The sequence below is a fragment of the Phoenix dactylifera genome, chromosome 4 (assembly GCF_009389715.1).
Source record: "Phoenix dactylifera cultivar Barhee BC4 chromosome 4, palm_55x_up_171113_PBpolish2nd_filt_p, whole genome shotgun sequence".
Classification (NCBI taxonomy): domain Eukaryota; kingdom Viridiplantae; phylum Streptophyta; class Magnoliopsida; order Arecales; family Arecaceae; genus Phoenix; species Phoenix dactylifera.
This window is the reverse complement of record NC_052395.1, coordinates 7,926,879-7,951,049: the sequence shown is the minus strand read 5'-3', so window position 1 is coordinate 7,951,049 and position 24,171 is coordinate 7,926,879. Positions and strand designations below refer to the sequence as shown.

Below are 24,171 nucleotides of genomic sequence, written 5' to 3'. Positions count from 1 at the left end.
CTTCGAGACAATAGTTTTATCATGTAATCCCCAGTAATGTATTAATTTAATTTTGCTGATTTTTTATAATTAAATTCTTATGATTTATGTTTATTTTTTTCTTTCACATGAGCATTTGCATGTAAAACATTTAAAATCATTTAAAATATCAAAAAATGTCTTAAACAAAAGCTTTCGTGGCAGGTAAATGAGCAAGAAGAAAAGATAAAACTATTTTTCTTTGAGAAATATTTTTTTTAGTTTAGAATTACTTTTGAAGTAGCCTTTTGTAACCTTAATTATGTTCGTGGAAAAAAATTATTCTTTTTGTCTTTTATCATTTGTTAAAAAGTGAAATAGAGACATAGAAAGGAAACAAACGGCCAAGACTACAAATATGCTTGGAGCTAAGAGGGAAACCAATTTACATCCAAATTTTGGTACGTAAATTTTGTGAAATCATTCTAGGTCTAAGCCTTTATGCCATAGAATTGAGAATTTTGTTTATGAATGTATTAATTCAATTTTCTTAATTTTGAAAATGGAGATAACTTTTGATATTTAAGTTATCATATTAACCTTTATTAATTATTTTTTCTCAGCTTTCATTATTTCAGGGGGATGAATGGACCGGCCAAAAGGACAGCCACAGTTATGTCCTTATTCTTCCACCGAAAAAGTTATTACATGATCTGAATACATTGAGAGATAAGAATGATATTTTAAACTCGAAACTGAAAATTCAAGAAATTTGATGAGATGCATGGCCGGCGACCTAATTTGTTGCCTTCTTAGTTTCTACGTAGATATGCAAATCTTGATTCTTTCAAAGTGCCCATCACATTGATGCAATTGCTAATTAAGATATGTAAATTAGAATGGATTGGCTCGCTTGGTTTAAGGATTGGGAGCAACTAGAGATAGATAATTTTCGTCACTTTTCAACAATAAGTTTGTAGAATCAATGCTGCTCGATCATAGCTAAAGCTAGGGTTGGAATGGCAATCGAGCCGATGTGAGGCTTGTGGGCTAGATGGATCAGATTTGGGGTTGAGCCCAAGAAGATTCAATCTTAAGTTGGAAAGCACAAACAAAAATTGAGCTCAAATGAGCTTGGCCTAAAGCTCGACTTGGAGTCCAAACCAACCCAACCCGCCATCTGATCCAATACCAAACATTCCCCTACCTTGCATGCTCTCACCGTTGCCCCACGGCCCCCACCCTCCCCCACCCTCGTATCCACTCGCATCTCTTGATTGCCCCCTTCTGTCTCTCTCACTCTCTCTCCACCCCCATACCTTGGAGGTGATAAGGGGTCAAGTTTGGTTTGGATAAAGTCAAGTAAAAACGGCAATATGCAAAACTAGAGCCACTCATAGGATATTTTAGATCATTCATTTAACCCTAAACTATTCTATTTTGTAAGACTCGTTCCCTAATAAACCTATGATGACATATAAAATCCAATATTTACAATTATTATTTGTTTATTTTTAAAATAATCTAAACAACTAATATAAAATAAATTAATTATTCAAAATTTTTTATCCAAAATTATGAACCAACTAAACTTAAACTATTTCAATATAAATAAAATTGTATCCCTATGTACACCATACCATTGTACGAAAAAAACGACAATCTGAGTTGGGTCAAATCTTTGACCTAAACCCAACTTGAGTCAGCTTGAACATAATTGTGTTAAGTTATCTTTTTCAGGTTGGGTTAATTTTACCACCCCTACTTGCCATTCCGCCTCTCTCTCTACCCACGCCCCACGCACCACGCCCCACACCCCATCTATGCCCTACATCTCTTCTCTCTCCTCCCACCCATCCTTGTCCTCTTTATGATGACCTCTCTTTCGCCGCCCTTCTTTGATCTTGCCCTCCATTGGACTTGAGCTCCACCATGCTAAGCTTGGGCTTCGTCAAAGCTTGACCTCTCTTTCACCGCCCTTATTGGTCAATTCGTTTTGACTTTGGGTCAACTTGTGGTTAGACACTTAGACCTCAGACTGGGCTTGGGCTGGGCCTGGGTTACTTATAGAGGTGGGCATTGGGTTGGGCCGCCCATAGCCCGGCACGAAGCGGGCTGTGCCAAGTACGACCCGTTTGCCACAGTAACGGGCCGCTGCCAGGCACGGCTCATAAAAGGGGGCTAGGTTGGGTTAAGAATTTCTGACCCGCGGACCGAGCCTGGCACGGCTCATAAGGGCCTGGGCTGGCACGATTCGTGGGCCAAGCATGGCACGACCCGCGGGCCAGCCCGGAACGGCCCATAAGGGCCTGAACCGGGCCCGGCACAACCCACAAGGGCTTGGGCCAGGCCAGGCACGGCTCATCCCCCTTAAAATAAATGGGAATAAAATTTTTTATTTATAATTTTTTTTAATAAATTAAAAAATATTGGAAACTAAGAATTTATTAATATAAAGCCATCTTAATGGTGGGGGGTTTGGTATAGACCCCTACCAGTTTATTAATTGTAATCAAAATGGTACATGAAGGGGGGTTTGGTCTGACCTCCAGTCTCCAAAATACAATAAGAAAGGAGAAAAAATATAGATGACTCACTTTAACAATTAAAAAAATAAAAATGTACAATTATAAAAAATTAAGAAATAAAAATAAATGATCAAAATCTTACTAATCATAAGTATCCACTATTCTGTAGTGTTTGTATCATCATCATCAGAGTATGTTGTATCATGTCCACCTTTATCTTGAAGTCTCGCCTCAGCATCCAACCAATCTTTGAAGCAGAGAAGCATCTCAACCGTTTCGCCAGTCATCCTACTTCTTTTTTCATCAAGAACACGCCGACCTGCACTAAAAGTGGATTCCGATGCTACTGTGGACATTGGCGCAGCTAAAATATTGTGTGCAATTGCAGACATAACAGGATATTGATTTTTAACACTCTTCCACCAAGATAATACATCTAGACTCTCTATTTGATTTTCATCATATGCAGACTGAAGATCATTTCGTAAATAAAATTCTAGTTCACTACTTAAAGATGAAGAACCTCCTCTTGTGCTCTCAACAAGGAGCGATCTTCTCTTTCTTTTGTACTTCTAACTTCTCAACAAGAACCTTTTCTTGTATAGCACTTGAACACTTGCTAAATGCAAACTAAAAATTAAATTGCTAGAAGGCTAGAGCACATGCAAAATATTGCTAGAAGAGAGAAATAGTAGTAGTAGAGAAGGAGAGAAGAGTTGGTTTGGTGTGGTGAGAATGAGGGAGGAAAGGGGTATTTATAGGACTCCAATTTTTTCCCCCAAAATATCCCTCAAATTAGCCGTTTTATGGCTATTGGGAGGGGCAAAATGGGTAGAAAGCCACAAATAGTCGTTATGGGCCAAAAAAATAGCCGTTATGGGCCACCCATAACGGCTATTTTTTTTTGGATAGGCACGGCCCGTCCCGGGCCCGGCATGGCCCGCCACCCCACGAGCCTAGGGCCGTGCCGAGCTTAGCCTTTAAGTTAAGCGGGCCGTGCCAGGTACGGCCCGTTTAGTAACAGGCCGGGCCAGGCACGATCCGTTTGGTCTGTGGCCCGGGGGGCTTGGGCCGGGCTGGGCCCGACATGGTCCGATGTCTCCGGCCCGGCCCGATGCCCATCTTTAGTTACTTCTGGCTCGGCCCGGTCCGACCCGGTCCGATCCGGCCCGATGCCCATCTCTAGTTACTTCCCAAGGGAGGCTCGGGCCTGACTCAACCAGGCACAATCTGGCGCATCTCGGAGCACGCAAGCTCCAACCATGAAGGGGAAGTAGCATGCACGGCGATACCTTTTGCACCTACAGCGAATCCCAGCTCACATGAATAGCGACATCGACACCCACAGCCGCGTCACCTGAAAAAATTCCAAGCATTTCCTGCCGTCCCAGCTAATAAAGCTCCTTGGCGTGATCAAATAACATCTCTTCCGTTCTGAAAGCGCGCATCTTAGAGAAAAGAAATGACCGCCCCTCATCCCCAACTTGAGATCATTCAGGAGGGTTCCAATTCATCCGCTGATGTTCCAGGAGCACCTGCGCTCAAAGAAGTGATGCAGAATATTCTCGTCAAGGCTTGTATGCTTGTACTTGAATTCAATATCGGTTCAAATCATGTCAATATTTTTGGGATTTCGAAGCTAATCCAGGTGGGCCATCTTTGGGAGGCATTCATGATGTGATGTGCAAAACGCGAGGTTTATTTTTTCTTGTAACGCTTCTTGGGGAGTGTAGGATCCTCATCCATGATTAACATAAGAATTATAAAAACTAAGGCCTTTTTTGGTACCGGTTTCCTTTTTTCTATTTCAAACAAATTCCCTAGAAGAGAGCTTAAAGCGGGCTGAAGTTTAAGGAAAAGCGGCCATAGAGCCGATCTCTTAAAAATAAAAAAAAATATGAAGTCCGATTCAAGAAAAAAGGTTCGATTTCCTTATTTTTATTTTTTATTTTGAAAAGTAACTATTATAATTCCTCATCTACAATATATGTTCTTTGACTTTCGCTGTGACAATCAAACTCAGATCATTCCACTTGAAGATTCTGCTCATCCAGATAAATTAAAGAATTACAAGAACTACAAAAACTTTGACTGCAAAGATCCTATGAATTTAAGAACGGGATCTTAAAAAAGAAAGTTGCTAACAAGACAATCTACATCTCGCTTTTTCGAATTTACAGTATTTTAACCTTTTGATTACTTTCAATTGGTGAACAGGATAAGGGAGTTGCCAACCCTTAAACTTCACCTTGCTTACAAAATTACAGAAATAACTACAAATTAGCGTGAGATCTACAAATAGACAAGTAGGCTACACACAGCTTCCACCAATCAACTCAACCGCGAAAGGCTTTTGAAAAAAGGAAAAGAAAAATCAAAGCTAGCGTGAGATCTCCGAGAGACGCCAAGTGAAACCCCAGGGATCGATGCCAATCAAACGGCTGATAAAAGTTTACATGTAGCTCGGCAAGTATCCAGGTGCGGAATTGCGACGCTAATTTCTCAACGTGTCAGGCCAGACCGACCGCATGATTAAAGCTGGCGCGCGATAGCGAAACGAGACAAAAATAAATTTGACGGCCCACCGTCCCCAAATGGGGAAAGAAACCAAGAGACCGCTTTATCGGACGGCCCCGATCGTCCCATCCCCACCGCCAATGCGATCTACCGCGGCACGTACTACCCCCGACCCCCAAGCATGTCAAAGAAACTTGAAAACCATCCCCCACGGGACGCGGTTCTCTCGCCAATCGCCTTCGCTTCTTTCTACTACTATCGTTCCACACGCACTAACCCCCCCTTTCTCTTTCCCCCCTGAGAAGGCCGGCAGCTTCGATCTCCCCTTCTTCTTCTTTTTCTTCTTCTTCCTTCGATCTCTCCGCTGCGATTTCGATCCATTCGCTCGAATCCGATCGGGATCTGAGGGATCTTTATCTTATTGGTGTGGCTTTGATTTGCTTTTCTAGCGGTTACGTGGAGAGAGGGCGAGAGGGGAGATGGAGAATTTGATTTCTTTGGTAAATAAGCTACAGAGGGCATGCACTGCCCTTGGAGACCACGGGGAGGAAAGCGCTCTTCCGACGCTCTGGGATTCGCTGCCGGCTATCGCCGTCGTCGGAGGACAGGTGTGGGTTTCTAGATCTTGATGCATAGGTGATGTGTATTTGCTTGGTTTGGTGAGATCTTGGTGATTTCTTGCGGAATCACTGCGGATCTTGGGGGTTTCTTGGTTTGATCTTTGGTTTTTGGGCTGTAGATGAGAGGTCTTTCTTGTTTCGCTTATATTTCTTCAACTTGAAGCGTAAAGATGTCACCTTTATCGTTCTAATTGGATCTATTTAAATCATTGTCAATATGCTGAAGAGCTTCCTTATTTCTCCCGCTATTGCTGTTCTCATCTAATTTCCATGTGGGGTTTTGGGCCATAACTGATTTATTGTTACTTCTTGCTTTTTGATCTGAAACATTTTATTGGTTTCTTCTTGTGTTACTTTTCTTTGCTTTTCTTATATGATGCGATTTTCGTTTCTTCCCCCTTACATGGTAATATTTGAAATATTCTGAACTTATATGACAGTTATTCTGATTTAAGTTATGTTGTACTTCTTTGGGAGCTATAGTGCCCTCTGTGTTCAGGTCATACTCAGGCCACAGCTATTTCGAATCTTTCCACTGTTAGCCATACTTTCTTATTTCATTTGATGATGCTAGAATTGTCTCCTTAGCATGGAGGAGTTTGTTACAATTTATTCTTCTAATTTTCTTCAAGATTCCCATAATCCACTTGTTTCTTTAGCTTTGAATGACTCCCTTGATTGTCATTCTTGATTCCCTTCAGTGACGTTTATATCTGCCCTGTGCAAATAAAAAACTAACATAAGGAAAAGCGGATCTAACACATGAACATCAAAACTTTTGACTTAGGCGTGCACAACCATCTGTACAATTTCCCTCTTTCCACAAGTTCACTTAAATATGCAAATTCACTTTATTTCTTACGGACAACAAAAGCAGTTTTTCAAGTGATTTGTAATATCAGAGTGGTAGTATATCCATCTACATTGACATTGTATTTTGATACTTCTGCATCAGATACTCATGGCAATAGTTGCTTCAGAAATCCCCGAAGATAATTATTTGACTCAATCGATCTTTTCTTCCAATGTTTGTTATATACTTCAACAAAACCATGAAACCCGACTCTTGCCCTTCCCCCTCCCCTTAATTGTAATATTCTAAGATTCAGAGTTAACAATATTTTAAATTCATAATATTACCCCCTCATCGTTTATTATAGTGCTTCATTGGTACTTTAGAAGTAAACAAAAAATATGCTATTATAGTATATCTGGTTTCATGAATGTTGCTCTGAAATGTTCTGTAGAGCTCAGGTAAATCCTCAGTGTTGGAAAGCATAGTTGGAAAGGACTTCCTGCCACGAGGTTCAGGTAATTTATGGGCCCCCTCATTTTATTTCATGAACTGTATGTTTAATGCATTTGTGTTTAGCTATTGTTCAAGTATTGACAAAGCTGTATCGATGAAATTTCACAGGTATTGTTACACGACGTCCACTTGTGTTGCAGCTTCATAGGATCGATGAAGGGAGAGAGTATGCAGAGTTTATGCACCTTCCGAGAAGGAGATTCACAGATTTTGGTAATTTTATCTGGCTGATAGAAGAATATTGTTTCTCTCTTTTAAGTTCTACATTAGCAGAAAGCACATGGACTTAAGTGTGTGAATCTTCTTCTTAATAGAAGCATACAAGAACATCTAAGAAAGGATATCACTATGTTCAACTAAGAAATGAAGAGTTTTTTTGTTGAAGTAATGCCAAATTCTCCGCTTTTTGGTGCTCATAGATTTAATATCTTCAGTATATCTAGAGTTTGTTAATCTTTACTGGCAAACATTATTGGCCTTGAAGGGTTCTTGCATTAATAGAGATAGGTGGAAAACCATCTAGATGAGACTATTTCCTTTCATCATTTTTTTTTGTATGCTATTCCAGTGGATTATTTTTCATGTTCAATGTCTTTCAAAGAATTTTTTTGAGTGTATTTCGTTTTCTTTTCTATTACTTGGTTAACAGAATTCTGATATTGTGATACCTGCAAATCCTGGTCATGTTCTTGCAGGTGCTGTGAGGAAGGAGATCCAAGATGAAACTGACAGAGAGACTGGTCGCACCAAGCAAATTTCTCCTGTTCCAATTCATTTGAGTATATACTCTCCTAGTGGTGAGAGACATTGAGGCTGTTCGCTTAGATACTTTTCCATTTTTTTTTCAAATTAGTACTTTGAAATGTTGAAAGATCATGCAAAGAAGTAGAACTGCTGTTTCATATATAGGACATATACATGCATATACGTGGTTGTATATAAAATGAATTGAGTTACCTCTTTTTTGTGATTGTTGCTTTGAAATTTTGTTATCTCTATGGAGATCTTAGATGTTATAGAACATTGAGCTGTTCTATGGCACCACCTATACCGAACTTTGGAACCCAAACCTTGATTTAAGCTTTATTTTGTTTATATGGAGTTTGCAGAGTGGATCAATATTATAAACCATGAACACTTGGGATGTCTTATTGCTTCGACCATCCATCTTTCTGTGAATTGGTTCCAAATAGGTCTAAGGCAACTTTTGGCAACATGCATGATATACTGTCCTAACCATCTATCCTTCCAAAATTATATAGTTTTGACACTAGTGATGTGAAACGTAGCTGTTTCTTAGTTAAGCGGGCGAGGGCTGCAAAGACATGTCAAGACGTAAATCAACTGTGCAAAGTTACATTTGTCCCAAGAAGCGGTAAATTTGATTGTAGAAGATGAAAGTGGCATCTTTGTCAGCTCAACTCGGAAATTGTTAGATGAGGAGCAGAAGAGGTTCATAGATGCATTCCATTGTCTAAACCACAATCTTGGAATGGGAGTACTTGTCGAATTTGTATTATTGCTCTTTTATGCTAGTTTTGCTTTTGCGGGCATCAGTTTGACAATCTGGTGACAGGCTATATACACTAGGGCTGGGCTTCAGCCAGGATTTTTGATGTGGCAGTGAAGACAGAAGAATCCTATAATGTGCTGTTTGGCATGTTCAGTCATATGAGCATGGAAGAGTCCATTATTGTATCAGATAATTAAAATGAAGATTTGGAAGTGTTTTTAATGGCAAAAGAGGTATCCCTTAATATGAATCTAGGTTGGAGGATTACTAATCTGAAACCAAGTTGTTGGGGTAAAGTCTTGTTATTTGTCTTGGAAATAAAGATCATTATTCTATCTGACAATTTTATTACTCATGATTTTTTTTCGCCTTTGGTAGTCTTGCAACTAGTAGACAGTTATATTTATGTAATCTACTTATCAGGTTGAAGTTCTTGTAGACTTTGTCCATTTTTATGCCATTTCTTGCATGCTTATTCAAGGAGATGAAATGAACTGGGGACATAATATAAGTTGTGCCAAATTTGTAGTTTATGTGTGATATAATAGTATGGCTATCCTGTAGGTTCTCACACTTTTTATATGTATCTTTTTGTCGGCAATAACTAAATAATACCTTTCATCTCTGAATTTAGAATTCAATTTTTGGCTTCTCTAACACTAAAAATTTCAACTCTGACAGTTGTAAACTTGACGCTTATTGATCTTCCTGGACTTACAAAGGTAGCTGTTGGTAAGTCACCTGCCATTCCTATTTCTAACATTTCCTTTTGTCTCAGATTGTATTTTCCGGAATGCTAATAAATTTATCATTACTTTTTAGAGGGTCAGCCTGACAGCGTTGTGGCTGATATTGAGAACATGGTTCGCTCATATATTGAAAAGGTAATTTTCATCAAGAATATGCTTTCCACATATGTGATGTTGATCAACTTGCATGGCATCACTCAAATTTAGATTTTATTGTATAATCATCAGATACACATGTTGAACACCTGTATATGTCTTGTCCTTCTCATATGGCTATTTGTCAAAACATGAATTTAATGCATGCAATTCATTAGCATGTATGTGATATCTCACCTTGTGCTTGCAACATTTATAAATCCTCTTTCATTTCTGGTATGATCATTTTACTCGGTGCATTAAATATTCATTTTGGTGTGTCTTTGGTCTATAGGCATTCTATTTTAGTTTACTCTGTATATTGTTTTAGCTTTTATGCACTATGGTGGATCTCTTGTTGTTGGTGGCGCTGTGCATATGAACTTTACATGAATTAATGAATGAGGATCCAAAGTGAATCTGACATTGTAAATTTGACTTGCAGCCTAATTCTATAATTCTGGCAATTTCCCCAGCCAATCAGGATCTTGCTACTTCTGATGCAATTAAAATCTCCCGTGAGGTAGATCCTAAAGGTATGTTTTCGTAATTGTGCTGAATGCATGAAAGGATGCTCACATGATAGATTCATGTATTTCAACTTAGTTTTTTGGCATTAATTTTTAGTTGTCAAGATGTCCTTTTGCAATCAGGGTGTAATATTAAAAAACAGTCATTTAATGATTTAAATATAATAAAATTTCATAGATTTTTATTTTTTTATTTTTAGTCATAAAGAAAGAATGGATCCGTGTTTACCTCACCACCAGTGCTGAGCGCAAACCCCATGTGGATGGTGATGCCTGGCCCTGTGCACACGATGTGCACCCCTTATAGCTTGCAGATGAGCGAGAAAAATGAGGTGTGCTGCATCATGCACGGCCCCGCATGACTGTCCATGTGCAGTTGCATTTGCCACCAGTGATAAGGCAAACTGCTTCCCATAAAGAATGGGATGGTGTGGTGTTAAAAGGCAAAGAGGGAACTTTTGAACCAACTCTTATGAGTTAGATAAGGACTAATAGTTGGGGTAATGAGACTTAGTTATCTGCTGTATTGGTAGATCAGATGTTTATTAACCAAAAGATAGCTTCTATCTCTGACTTTGTAAGGGAAGATTAACCTAGACTAGCCCTCGGCTGATTGTTCCCTGTGATCCCATCTAACAGTGAATTGTTTGGGATCGGTGTTTTTTCCATCATATTTTTGGTGTGTACTATAGATGCATGATGCATGATATATTTGATTTAATCAAGATGATGGTTAGGATCATGTCATATGTCATACATGTGTGTAGGTCAAGTGATAGGTCAAGGGCATTTCACAGATGGCTATGAAAGTATCAACCAAAAAAATGATTAGGATTATGCCATTGGCTTGGTACACACTGTGGACTGATTAAGGAGAAATGAATACGTGATAGATGGTTGTGATTTCATTGACCAATGAAATGTTGGAATTACGTATTTTGCTGTAAATTTTCTGTCATGAGTGGATAAATGCAATTTTAGTTCTGGTGTTGCTTTCAAAAGTATTATCTGAAAAGAAAGAGTATATTTATAGAGACTGATGGTTTGAAAAGAAAGACTCCATCTGAATTGTCCATGTTCCTACATTATATATGATAAATTATCTTCATAACAGGAGGAAATATACTTGGCCCCTTCCACACACTGTTGTTAGAAATTTCTCGAATATAGGAAACTAACTGAAGCCTTTTCGTTCCCTTATTTTTTAAGTAAGACTAATAAGGACATAGCGTACTGGTGTACACTAAAACTGTGCAGTACTGCATAGTCATATGTCAACTTTAAGTCAATATCTATGTATCAAGGGTAGTTTGTTGGCATTGTGTTAAGGGATTTAGAAATCAGGAGTAGGATGTTTGATGAAAGTATGTTTCTTTCTAGCGAAAGCTCATTGGGCGGTCTCTTGCTCTAATAGCAGAGGTGTTAAAAATATTATATGCTAATTGCCATTGACAAGCCGGTCATGACGCTCACTTTTAATCATATATAGAACTAGCATGGTTCTTTTGTGCTGAGGCATGCTGCCTAGAAACATTGTGACAAAACAAGACTTGAATCCAATAATTGCTGTGCCGGTACTGGGGCTTGGATCAGTTGCCTGGTGCCACGACTTGGCATGCCCTTGTGCAGTTCCGTGCCGGGCTCGTAGTGATGCATACATCAGAGAGGACAGGGGAGAGAGAATGGAGAGAGGAAGAGAGACAGAGAGGGGAAGGGAGGGAGAGGGAGAGAGAGAGAGAGAGGAAGGGAGGGAGAAGCAGGCTGGCAGAGGGCCGGGGAGCTGCGCGGAGGGGCGGAGGAGAGGCTCCACCTTGGGTTCCCCTGTTTTGCTCGAAACAGGGGCCCTGGAGGGGGGGGGGGGCATTTTTTATTTCGAAAAAATTAAGTGAAGTTAGCAAAGATAAATGAGGAAAAGATGAGCAAGATGGGTAAATCTCAAGCTTGCTCATTTGTATGTTGAGTTTAGGATTGAAGCTCAAGCTTGGCTCATTTACTAATCAAGTGAAGCTTTGTCAAGATGATATACAGGTTGCTCACCCCTGATTCTCTCATTTGCCAGTCTTCCTACATTTTAAGAAGATGGACATGCTTTTCTGCAACTAAAACTTTTCTAATGTAATAATATAAGTTCAAAATGTCACTGGCTTTACTACTGAGACCATGGAGGTCAATGTCAAACAAGTAATATGAATGACACATGTTATTGTAAATCAGTGATGCTCATTCTATATGAAGCTCATCTTAAAGAACTAGTGGTCATCCAAATGATGTTCAATTCTTCAAATATTTTTCATTTCAGGAGAGAGGACATTTGGTGTCCTGACTAAGATTGATCTAATGGACAAGGGCACCGATGCTGTTGATGTGAGTTGATTCCCTTTTTCTTAGAGCATAGTACCATCAATTATATTAAAAGGCTTTTGATTCTTAGAATGCATCTATTTTTTGCAACACTCATTTTTTTTTTTGTAAATGTGATTATTTGTTATCCCTTTTCCTGGAAATTTTGTGGCAGCATGGCATCAAATATTTTGGTGTAGCTGGCCTTCTTTGAGGTTATCAAATTTTGAGTTAGAAATGTTCTGGACTTTTCCCCTTAATTAAATAATTATAATGGCATTTGCCTTTTATTATTCAGTTATTGAACATTGGAATGTTCTACTTGATCTTTCTATCTTTAATATTTAATATTCAATTTTTCAACGTATTTTGTTTGTGTGCTTGCTTAGATCTTTTTCTTTTCAATGTTTAGCGTTTTACCTAATTGTTTTTTTTATAATATCCAGTTTGCTTTTCTGTTGTATTTTTATTGGATCTTGATTGCTCAAGTTTTATGGTTTCTGCTAGTAACGCTTTTTAGATAGATGCAGGTAATCTGGTCCTAGTATTTTGCTGTTTTACCGACCAATTTTTGCAGGCTTTCTTAAATCTGATTATTTGGATTAGGTCCTGTTGTGCTTTCCTGTAACTGTTTGTTGAGATTCTTTTTTTAGTTACTTCTTGGAAGTCAGTTATTTTAATTTAGTGTCCATTGTATCTTGCTGTGATCTTTCTTCTGTCTTTTACCCTTGGTATTGCAGTTAACTCTCTCTCTCTCTCTCTCTCTATCTGTGTGCACGCGCGCGCGCACGTGTGTGCATGTCTTTGCTGATTTGAGTTTCAAATACATTTGTTTCTTACAAAATTCAATTAAATACTTAGTACGTATTTGTTACATACAAGTTGATCCTTCAATGTAATTCCTCTGTGATTTCAATTAGATACAACTTCATGCTTCAGACAAGTGATATAGGTGCCTGTTTTATACTGCTTTGTGTTTTCTTTTGAAATTTTTAAACATGCATAGTATCAACTTCGGCTTATTCATGTTCAGTTCTCATCTTCAGCTTTTTCTATCTTGTGAAAACACTTATGAGCTACATGTTATCTAAGTTCATTTGTCACTTCAATTAATTACAAATTCATGCTACAAATGAATACTTGTATATTTTTCATATGTTGCTTTGTATTTGTTTTCAAACTTGTAGTCTAGCTAGGCTCATTTTAGCTTATGAATATCTGTGCATTTATCACTGTTAAAACAACTTATGGACCATGTGTTCGGTGTTATAGATATTGGAAGGAAAATCGTACAAGCTACAGTTCCCATGGGTTGGTGTTGTTAATCGCTCACAGGCTGACATTAACAAGAGTGTGGACATGATTGCTGCTAGGCGTAGAGAAAGAGAGTATTTTGCAAATACTCCAGAGTACAAGCATCTTGCTCATAGAATGGGTTCAGAGCATCTAGGGAAGATGCTTTCAAAGGCATGGCAGCTTTTATATTTTCTGCCACTCTTTTGTTTGGTTTGTTTTGAGACAGACAAGGATGGTACAGGTGCATTTTGGCTTTAGATGATAGTTGCAGCATGCAATAAAGATTTACATATGGCTATGCCTTTTTGCAGCATTTGGAACAAGTGATCAAGTCTCGAATCCCAGGCATCCAGTCTCTTATAAGTAAAACTATTGCTGAACTCGAAGCTGAACTCAAGCGTCTTGGGAAACCCATTGCTACTGATGCTGGGGTAAGACTCCGTACTTATACTTTAATGGGGTTCAGTATTTGTTTCTATTGCTGCACTGCAATGTATAGTGGAAAGTGATTTTTTTTGGTACATTGACTGATTCTTTGGGACAAAAATGTCTCACTCATCGTTTCAAACATAGTTTCTTCTCCGGTTACTGCATATTTTGTCTGTGACTGCAACTTGAGACTTCATTTGCTTGATCGAGGTGCCATCTGAAATTGGTGATGCACTGACTGTTGTTGGAATATTTTGAAGTAATGCAATCCAATGCCACTAGTATTGCCAAAAATAGTCTTTGACTGTTGAGCTATCCTGTTAATTTGGCAAAATCATCTGGTTAGTTGGTATTGAATTAGCTATGAATTGGCCAAAACTCAGAAACTTCATTATCAGTATGTATACGTGCTACTTGTCCCATACCTGTATTCTTAAGAAGTTCGTTTTACTTTCTGAATTAAATCATATGGTCATTTTCAGGAACTAGGTAAACAATATTGCTTTCATTTTCTTCTCGTAATCCAATTCTATTGATGTCCACAGAACTGTGGATGGTCTGCTATAAATATGTTTCAAGATGCATCCGGGATATTCTATGGCTGCTGCTTATATGACCGTATCTCTTTTAGCATATGTTTGTATTTTACAAAATATGATTATGATTGTTTGCACTTATGTGTAGGGGAAACTGTACTCAATTATGGAGATATGTCGTATTTTTGATGGAATATACAAAGAGCACCTTGATGGCGTGTACGAATCTTAAGCCTATTTCTTTTTCTTCTTCTAAGACATCATCTCTCTCTCTCTCTCTCATGTTCATTTTTATGACCTGTTTCCTGATTTATTGTTTCGTTGACCTGTTTCTCGATTTATTGTTTTGTTGTATGCATGCCTTTTTTGCGGTTGAAGTTGGATAAGGTCTATTTTCAGTGAATTAGTTATTACTGTAGCATTCCTTTTTCAGAGCTTGGTGTTAGTTATTACTTCTGGTGGTTAAAGCTTCAAAATTCCTGGTTGATCAACAGTGTCTTGTTAGTGAGATTTTAAAATACAATGGCGAGACATTAAGCATTAGCTCTTGCAGATTAAAAGTTGAGAAACCATTCTACTTTGGATCTAGTAGTCAAAGGGGATCAAAGATCTGTTATCCCAATATTTGACTATCCAAAACCCAGAGAGTTTATCATCCTAAACATGTTTTAGCTACTGCAAGCAATCAGATTGCTGGATTTCAGCAACAGTATGGCAGAGTACATTGTTGAAGAAACTTATTGATGTTTGTTTGCATAGTTCTCATATGGGTAGGTTGCCATGGTTAGCAGTCAAAGCTTCAGATGCTAATAAATTGCTCCAGAGTACTCTACAATGTGAGGGGCAAGTGTTGAAAACGTGGTCTGCTGAACTGGCCTGAACAACACGTATTAGGCATACCATACTATATTGCTGCAGAACCACGATGGTTCCCAGGTTTAGTTCAGTATATGAGCCAAATAGTATCGAGCAGAACCACCCCATACTGCCTGGCTTTGGTCGACCATCGCTAAGTGAGGTATAAAGCGTTGGAAGCTTGTATTGGTATGGGTGCATATCATACCACACCATACTGAGCTGGTAATATACTAGTATAGTTCCCAGTACCAGTTTTGCAGGCCTTGGTTGAAAAGGTTACAGGAGAATGTACAGCTACCATGTATTCCATCTTTCGTTTTGCAGGGCATGTGGATACAAACACAACATGTATACACTCTTTATATGTGACAAAAGTACACCTCAGGATAAGCTAAATCTCTGACAAGCTAGTAGTATCTGTTACATAGATCATGGTAACAATGTCTTCTTTGAAGTATATGGAGGCACAGTACAAGCTAGAACTTGAACAGGAGCAGCACAGGCTATTTACATAAGAAAATATATTTACATGCTGATCATCATTATTAATTGGAGTGTTTGTAAAGTTTAGCATAACATAAGTCTATGATAGATGCTTCTAATCTGATAATCTACCCTTAGCTTAATATAGAGTCTTGAAGAAATTATCATGTCCTTCAGTTCTTCTCATGGACATACAGATTGCATGCCTGTCCTGTGCCTATGTCAGTCACCTTTATGTTCTGTGTGATGCGCTGATTTAAAGTTTGCACTTGTGCATACAAGCAGACTACTGCAAAGCCTATTTCAGATATAAAACCTGAATTACAGGACTCTGGAAATGGTTAGATTCTGATTAATTTGTGTCATCAGATATTTCATAATCCTTCACTAGTCTGAGAGGTTTCCGATTCCTGGCCATTGAAGTCCATTTTCAAATACAAAAATTAGTGTCGTTTCTGTTTATGTTTCATTGATCTTTTGGATGTTGAACTTGCATTTTCCTTATAAATTTCCATCTGCTAGACTGAAAGATCAATATGGAATCCACATTTCAATTGTTCAGCCTGTTTGCTGTTTGTTTTCTCTCATTTTATCAGCATAACATGTCAATTTTCATTAGTTTACTTTTGTTGAATATATCAACGAATTCCACAGGCGCCCGGGTGGTGAAAAGATCTACAATGTTTTTGACAATCAACTCCCTGCAGCTCTGAAGAGGTTACAATTTGACAAGCAACTATCTATGGAGAATGTAAGAAAACTTATCACTGAGGCTGATGGATACCAACCTCACTTGATAGCTCCTGAGCAAGGATACCGACGTCTTATTGAATCTTCCCTGGTCTGTATCAGAGGTCCTGCTGAGGCATCTGTGGATGCGGTAAAAACTTAATCTTACATCTTTGTTCAACACCTTTGTAATGTTGAAGTTCAATGGTTCATGTCTTTGTGCCAACCCTCTTTGCTTCTTTGTATTTGGGATTTTTTTCCCTGTTCATCCTCTGGTCATACTCTTTCAGCGGTGTGTAGATCTTCAAGTTGTGTCGACCTAGATATTTGTTTGAACGGCCTAGACATTCAAACCAGTGACTCATTGCTTATATTTTTAATACACTTCTGCTAGTAATTATTAGATGTGGCTTAATGAAGGTCTGATGTCTCTTATGGATTACTCGCTTGTGCTTTTCTATTCCCTTATATCCCCCCAAATAAAGTACCCTAAAACTCCACTTCCATCTGTTGCTTTTAATGTTAAAAATGCTAAGGGAAATTATTGTCATATCTAAACGCTTTGGAAGTTTATTGAATGGTAAGTAGAAGCTTTTTTGATGGAAAAATGGTAAGTTGAGACAAGGAAATGTCAATTTGGCAAACAAGTGCAAAAAATTACTAGTGAAAAAAAAAAACACGTGTGAAAAGAGGAACTCTAATCCAGTGCCGCTTTAGTGAAAAACAAAAGCAATATATGACCAAGAGTAAAACCAAATTTTCAAACTTGGGAAATGGTAAATGAAAAGCAATACAGGACAGATATTGAAAATGCAAAATCCAAAATGAACATGAGAGCAGATAGACTCATGAAATACATGTAGGCAACCAAAATTTTTAATTGTCCTGTGGGAGCCATCATTATTTCTTTGATGGATAAAATCAATTCAGTCTCATGTTCTAATTATCCTACGTGGTCTGTTATTATTTTTTTGTTGAAAACTCAATTATCCTGAGATGTTTGTTATGTGAAGCTGTATTTAGTGTTCTCGCTTCATATTAATCTTTGGAGTGGATATGTTCTCGACTTTGTTAATCGATCATTATTTTAAATTTGTCACTGCAATGAAAGTAAATTTATTTATCGCATGTATCCAGGTTCATGCTATATTGAAGGAGCTCGTCCACAAGGCTATCAAGGAGACTCTGGTAGGCATATCTCCATGCTCAGCTATCAGAATATTTTCTGCTATTGCTTTGTCAATTATTTGCTTTCATATGCTGCCACGTAGTCTTTGTCCCCAGAGTTCTTCTGTAAAGCATTCTACGTAGGTCTTATAGTGAAGGAGGAATGTTTCAATGGCATTAACAATTACCGGAAGGGCATTATCACTGAAAAGACACTTCTATGTCACTTTCAAAAGAGGCAATTCCCAAATAGTTTATCTGATCATATCAACATTACCATGATTACTCCATGAAGGCAGTCTCTCTAATATTAAATTATAAAATTCTTTTCTTATCCCTTTAGCTCAGTGGTGTGTAAATGTTTATTAGTTGAAGACAAATAGGCTGCATGAGCTTATAATTGTCTAGCCAAGAGGGTGGGTACCTACTTGCCAACTAGACCTACTTATCGGACGGCCCGGGTTGGGTTCGGACTGGGCTCAGCCCTATACATAACCAAAATTAGCCAGGCTCGAGCCAAGCCTGGCCTAGGCTTCAGGCTTACTTCCCAGGCCCGAGCCCGGTAGCTTCGGGCGTTAGGCTGGTCCTCAGGCTTTTTGGATCGTGGCGGCAGCTAGAGAGGGAGGGGACGATGCGGCAATGGCTAGAGGTTGAGCAGACGAGGACAGCACGGCAGCAGCAAAGTTGTGGATGTCCACTGCCTTGTCGAGGGGCAGGTTGAGGCAAGCACGGTAGTCAGTGAGGAAGATGAAGGTGGGGCCCCCATCGTCGTTGGTGAGGTGCTTGGCGCAGGTGAGGCAGAGTTGAGCATGTTCGGCGAGGGCCATGAAGGTGGAAGGCATCAGGATGGGAGCATGGTTTGTGCTTTGGTGGATGCCTCGTTGCTTCAGGGAGAGGGAGAGCGATGACAGCGAGAGGGGGAGCGAACGACGCAGTGAGGTGCGGTGTGGCGAGGAGGCGACGGGATTAGAAATTTTAAGGTTAGGTTAGGGATGTAATATCACACACACACATATATATATATATATATAATAATAATAATAATATATATATTAATTTAAATAACCAGACTTGGGTTGGGTCAATGCAAATCCGACCCCAGCTTGTTTAAAGGACATGCTCAAATTTCTAGCCTGGTTTGGCCCGCTGGGCTGAAAAACCAGGCCCATGCCTGTCCAATACACGTCGGGCTCAAGTAGGCCGGGCGGGCTGCCCAGGTTTGAGCAAGTCTACTGCCAACTGGTCTTTCAGGTGTGGAAGATTCTTCAATCGGAATGAGTATCTACTTGAAAGTCTGTCAAAAAGCCTCGTGAAACTTTGATGGGTCAAAATTTGATCTTAGAGGTTTGTTGGCTGAAGTAGTGAGACAGACAGGTTACTTAGGAGGGATCGCAAATGGTACGGGAACCAGGTTATTACTCCTGTGTCTTATTTGGTGATCGGATCTTTCTTTTGAGAAGATGATTTGCTAGTATTTTCTAATTTTAACAAAAAGAAAGTCTATGAATTGGTTATGATTGTAGTGCGAAGTAAGGATAGTGTGGGGTCTAGATTCCAAAAAGCTGTTGGACTTGCAGGATGCAAAAAGATGGATTCAGAGTCAGATGTTACTTGGGTGCTGCTTTATACACAAGGTCCTTGATGTTATCTGCAACATCCTTTTCTATGTTCACCCATCCCCTTCCTCTAGAAGAAAGGATATTAAGTGATATCTTCCTTATTACCCATGAGATATTTCTTCCAGCATTTGCCTTACTAATTTGTTTTTGGTATTTTTTAGAGACACAGAAAATCTTAGATTGTTTTGTTTTTCACATCTAATATGGAAATGAGTTATACGTTTTAAAAATATATATATCTTGACAATACTTTTCCATAAAGTACTCTAAGATAATGGAAAGATCGTTTGGGAATTATGACAGTCAAAATGATGCCACTGCTTGACGTATTGTTGAATGATGGATGTTTTGTTCCATTTTTTCTATTTTTTAAAAAATCTTATAAATTTTATTACTTGAATTGTCTTCTATTTTTGCTTGTTTGCCTTCATTTCTTGCCCTCCATAGTATTTTAGATTTAAATTCATAACCAGTAAGAGGATTTTGTTTTGCCTGTTGTTCTGCAGGAGCTGAAGCAGTATCCCACTCTTCGAGTTGAGGTTGGAAATGCGGCTTTTGATTCATTGGACAGAATGAGAGAAGAAAGCAAGAAAGCAACACTGAAGCTAGTTGACATGGAATGCAGTTATCTGACTGTAGATTTCTTCCGAAAACTTCCTCAAGATATTGAGAAAGGGGGAAATCCAACACATTCCATTTTTGATAGATACAATGATTCATACCTCAGACGAATAGGTAAATTACTTTAACTAATGATTTGTGTGAGCCCTTCTATGCTTTAATAACAAACATCCCCAATTGCATCTGGGGTGATTGTCTGTGTCTCATATTCTGTCAATATGATGTGGTTAAAACCTTCCTGGGTCTAATTTAGTCCCTTTTTTCGCTCCCTGATTCTTGTGGCTTAGAAAGTTGATTGTTTCATCTGACAAGTATACGGAAATGCTCAATAATTTGACAGTTGACTCATCCGTTAATGAACAGGAACTACTGTTTTAGCATATGTCAATATGGTTTGTGCAAGCTTGCGAAACTCCATCCCAAAGTCTATTGTTTATTGTCAAGTACGCGAGGCAAAACGCTCCTTGCTTGATCATTTCTTTACTGAGTTGGGAAAGAAAGAGGTGAGATTGTTCTTACTCAGCTTTTAGATTATTTAAGCTTGAGCTCTTACTAATAGCTGTCTGCTTGTGAATTTTAAAAATATATATTTTGAAAGTTAATTTCCTTGGTGATCAAACTACAATTTTTTTATAGAATGACATTTCTTTTAAAACTAGATTGTAATTTGAGTTATGCTTACTGAACTGTTGATTGAATTAATTCTGCTCTTATTTTTCGTCGTCTACTTGTTAATTAAAAGTAACCTAACATTGTTTCAAAGTTAATTTCATTATGGATCAGACTAGATATTTTAAGTGTTTTGCATTGACTTTTTCAGATACAATTGTAATTTGAGATAGTGCTTCTATCTGACTCATTCAAATTAAGCTAGATCAGTTATCTTAGCATTCATGTTCATATTGCATGATGGATTTGCCTTCTATACCACAAATCATGCATAGATTCCTTAATCGTGGAACTACTTCTATCTTTTGCAAGGACACTTTCTCTATGGTTTTTTTTTTTTTTTTTTGATTCAGCTGTACATCTAATCTAACCCTGCGGTAGACTTGATAATATGGAAGTACTTTTCCAATGTGGTCCATTGCTAGATGAGATTATGGTTTATTATTAGTGGAGAATTTAAGAGTGACGCATGCATGTACTGTCCGGTTGCTTGGTCCGCTGGTAGAGAAACACCTCCTGTTTAGCGGGTTGGATCGAATCCCATGGGTGTGCATGCGTCTTTGAGCTGAGGATACTGTATGTCAGTTGTTTCTCTGTCCTATCAATGACGATCATATGGAGTACTGGATTCTATTAAAATATAATTTTTCACTTTTAAGTGTTTTTCTTTCCTTTTGTCTTTTGTCAAAGTGGTTAGGTAATTTCACTTGAAGTGCTTGAGTTCACATGCAAATGTCCAACTATACTGGATGTTTATGAATGTATAATGGAGATGATTAGGTGGGAAACACTACTAGAAAATTTTCATTTCATGCTATTACAATTGCATGCTCTTACAGTGGATGAGAACGTGGGACCTGCATAGAAATGCATTGAGGGGAGGGGGTGACACTATTCATAGGACCTCTTCCAGCCAAATCATCTTGCACCAGGATGTTTCTTCAAGGCACTAGTTTCATTGTTGTTTCCTAAAACTAATTTAGCTAGAGCTTAGAAAGCTAGTCTGCTGTTTAATTGAAATTGGGGGTGACACTATTCATAGGACCTCTTCCAGCCAAATCATTTTGCACCAGGATGTTTCTTCAAGACACTAGTGTCATTGTTGTTTCCTAAAACTAATTTAACTAGAGCTTAGAAAGCTAGTTGTCTGCTGTTTTATTGAAATTAAGTGAGTCTTCTATGAGCATGTTGTGATGCTCCATGCTATCAAATCGTGGTTTCTCTTATTATAAGTAAAATGGATATCTGCTTTATGTGAAAGTGGATTGGTGCTGACGAGACTTGCAAACCATTATTCCAAGCAAATGCTAATTATTATTAAGTCATTTTGTCTTAATTCAAAAGCAAGATAGGAAGATCAAAGGAACTTATAGCAGTGATTGTTTTCAGCTGTGCTTATGCTTGTTGAAAAGCGGTCAAACAAAATTTTCTCTTCTTTTTTGGATAATGATCGGTTGGTTTAATGTTGTTGAAATTTATGAATAAATTGCATAATAATTTCCAGCTACCATCATTAAATAAGCGACCGTTGGGCTGTGCACGGTGTAATTTCTATTTACTAAATATATCTGGACGAGTGTCTGATGATGTTTTAAAACTTTAAAAATGTGCAGAACAAGCAGTTGTCGTCATTGTTGGATGAGGACCCAGCAATTATGGAACGAAGATCTGCCCTTGCAAAGAGGCTTGAGCTGTATAGAAATGCTCAAGGTGAGATTGATGCAGTAGCGTGGGCCAAGTAGAAAACAGCAGGGGCTTTGCATTCGTTCGTCTTAGAGTGTGTTTTCCTTTCCTCACTGCGTATATATAGGAGATGATGTCGTAATTCATTTATTGTTGACGACAGCCTTTAGAGTGAGCGTTGATTTATATTCATATGCCTTCAGTTTGGGGGGCCAAAGCTGAGCTGCTGCCTTCTGTTTTCTCGTTGAACTGTTATAATATGTCACGGATTTATGTTTACTGAAACGTTATACCCCTTGACTAGCAGTACCCATCGCTGTGGAAAAATGATATCATTAGGGCTGCAAATGGATAAGGTCAGCTTGGGGTATGCTTGTCCCTGATCCCCTACCCCTTTTATCTTCGGGTCATTTATTTTGGATGTGTCCAACTTAATGGCTGTTCAGTTTAAGTTAGGTTCATGGGAAATAACCTGCAACATTCCGATTTCATGCCAGATTGGGTTGAGCTGTGTTTGCAGTTTGAGCCAACTATTTAGTTGTTATTTTTTTAGTAAAAATATAATAATCAATAATTAAGTATACATTTGTTGAAAATTGAATAAAATTTGAAAAGATATTTTGAGGGGGCAAAAAAAAGGAGATTTATAGGATCTGAATTTGAATTTTTGGATTGGGTCTTATCAGCGTTGGCTCTTTTTTTTTTTTTTGGTCCAAATATACGGGCCATGCTGGGTCGAGTGGGTTTAGATCACTCTAATTTGTTAACCTAACCTAAACTTCAGGTTTTCAAATACGAATTTGGTTTGGTCTGCTTGGGTAGGGAGCAGGTTAGGTCATGGCTTGCAGGCTGCAGCCCTAGTTAGCGCTGCATCTACCGTGTAAAGTTGGGCATAACATTAGCTTTGGTTCTGATGATTCACGTGGCCTCTAAAATGTTCCGGTCGTGCTGGGCCTCCATATGATGTCAAAAGCCGCACATGCAATTTAAGGTTCTCAAGTAGCTCATTTTCCGCTCTGTGGCCTAGATGGTTGCTCTAGCTATTTTTTGGTACAATAGAGGAATAGAGAAGGAAGACTTGGACTCAAAAACGAAGAAAAGAAGGCCTATATGATTTCTGGGCAGATGGGCTGGGGATTTGATCACCCTTTTCCTAGGATAAACTTTAATGGATGCTGAGGCTAGTTAGTCTGCTACTTGGTTACCCTCTCTATAAATGCGAGTAGCTTTAAAAACCCAAGCAGTTGCCTTCATAAGTAGGATGTCTCTCGATAGTGGATTAACATGCTATGTTGGATCACCTGCCAACCAAATCTGAGGAGCCTTCAACTTAAAAACAGCTACATATAAGCCCTCCCAGGCTGCAGCTAATTTTGCATAAGGCTCCGAACGCATTGGTAATGGTAATTTCTTACCACCAACATGAATCAAGTCTCTCCTGGTTATTCCTGATGTCATAGCCAGCACCTGCAGCATTGTCTTTGATAGATCCATCAAATTTTACCTTCGAGACTCCAATGGGAGGGGCTAGCTAAGTTGCAATCATTTCAGAAGATCCTGGTTGCCCCAGTGCCTTGAAAAGGAGTTGAAGGACATCAATGAATGGTCCTGTAAAAGGTCAGCAAACCATTAGTAGGCTCGCCTAATTACATCATCCGGTGGCCTGCATGAACCTTGGAAAATCCTTTCATTTCTTATTGTCACGCCCCGAATTCGGATCATGACACGAATATGTTATTGCAAACTTAAGCATACAATAACACACAACCACTTCAAAACTTCAGGATCAATTATGAACAATTTTACTTATGAATGTCATCAAATGTTTCATCAGTAAGGGTTGATACAAAGCTTCTAAAAATATCAGCATTTAATATTTCAT

At 38.6% G+C, this 24,171-nt stretch overlaps 1 protein-coding gene across 1 annotated transcript; it reads left to right on the top strand.

The window, feature by feature from the left end:
• Positions 1 to 5,224: 5,224 nt before the first annotated feature.
• LOC103714198 (dynamin-related protein 5A) lies at positions 5,225 to 22,595 on the top strand. Its single transcript, XM_008801376.4, has 16 exons — positions 5,225 to 5,611; positions 6,871 to 6,934; positions 7,041 to 7,145; positions 7,628 to 7,729; positions 9,127 to 9,177; positions 9,268 to 9,329; positions 9,775 to 9,865; positions 12,159 to 12,223; positions 13,472 to 13,666; positions 13,807 to 13,926; positions 14,609 to 14,679; positions 16,456 to 16,681; positions 17,668 to 17,718; positions 19,823 to 20,051; positions 20,301 to 20,440; positions 22,220 to 22,595. The coding sequence occupies exons 1-16, from the start codon at positions 5,483 to 5,485 to the stop codon at positions 22,346 to 22,348; spliced, it is 1,830 nt and encodes a 609-aa protein (XP_008799598.1). The 5' UTR covers positions 5,225 to 5,482; the 3' UTR covers positions 22,349 to 22,595.
• The last annotated feature ends 1,576 nt before the right edge of the window (positions 22,596 to 24,171 follow it).

What these genes read in the sequence shown, in the direction of transcription:
- LOC103714198 (XM_008801376.4), top strand. Translation starts at nt 5,483, where the DNA reads ATGGAGAATTTGATTTCTTTGGTAAATAAGCTACAGAGGGCATGCACT. An exon ending in CTTCCTGCCACGAGGTTCAG is followed by an intron (nt 6,935 to 7,040) that starts GTAATTTATGGG and finishes GAAATTTCACAG; the next exon opens with GTATTGTTACACGACGTCCA. An exon ending in CTGAGGCATCTGTGGATGCG is followed by an intron (nt 16,682 to 17,667) that starts GTAAAAACTTAA and finishes GCATGTATCCAG; the next exon opens with GTTCATGCTATATTGAAGGA.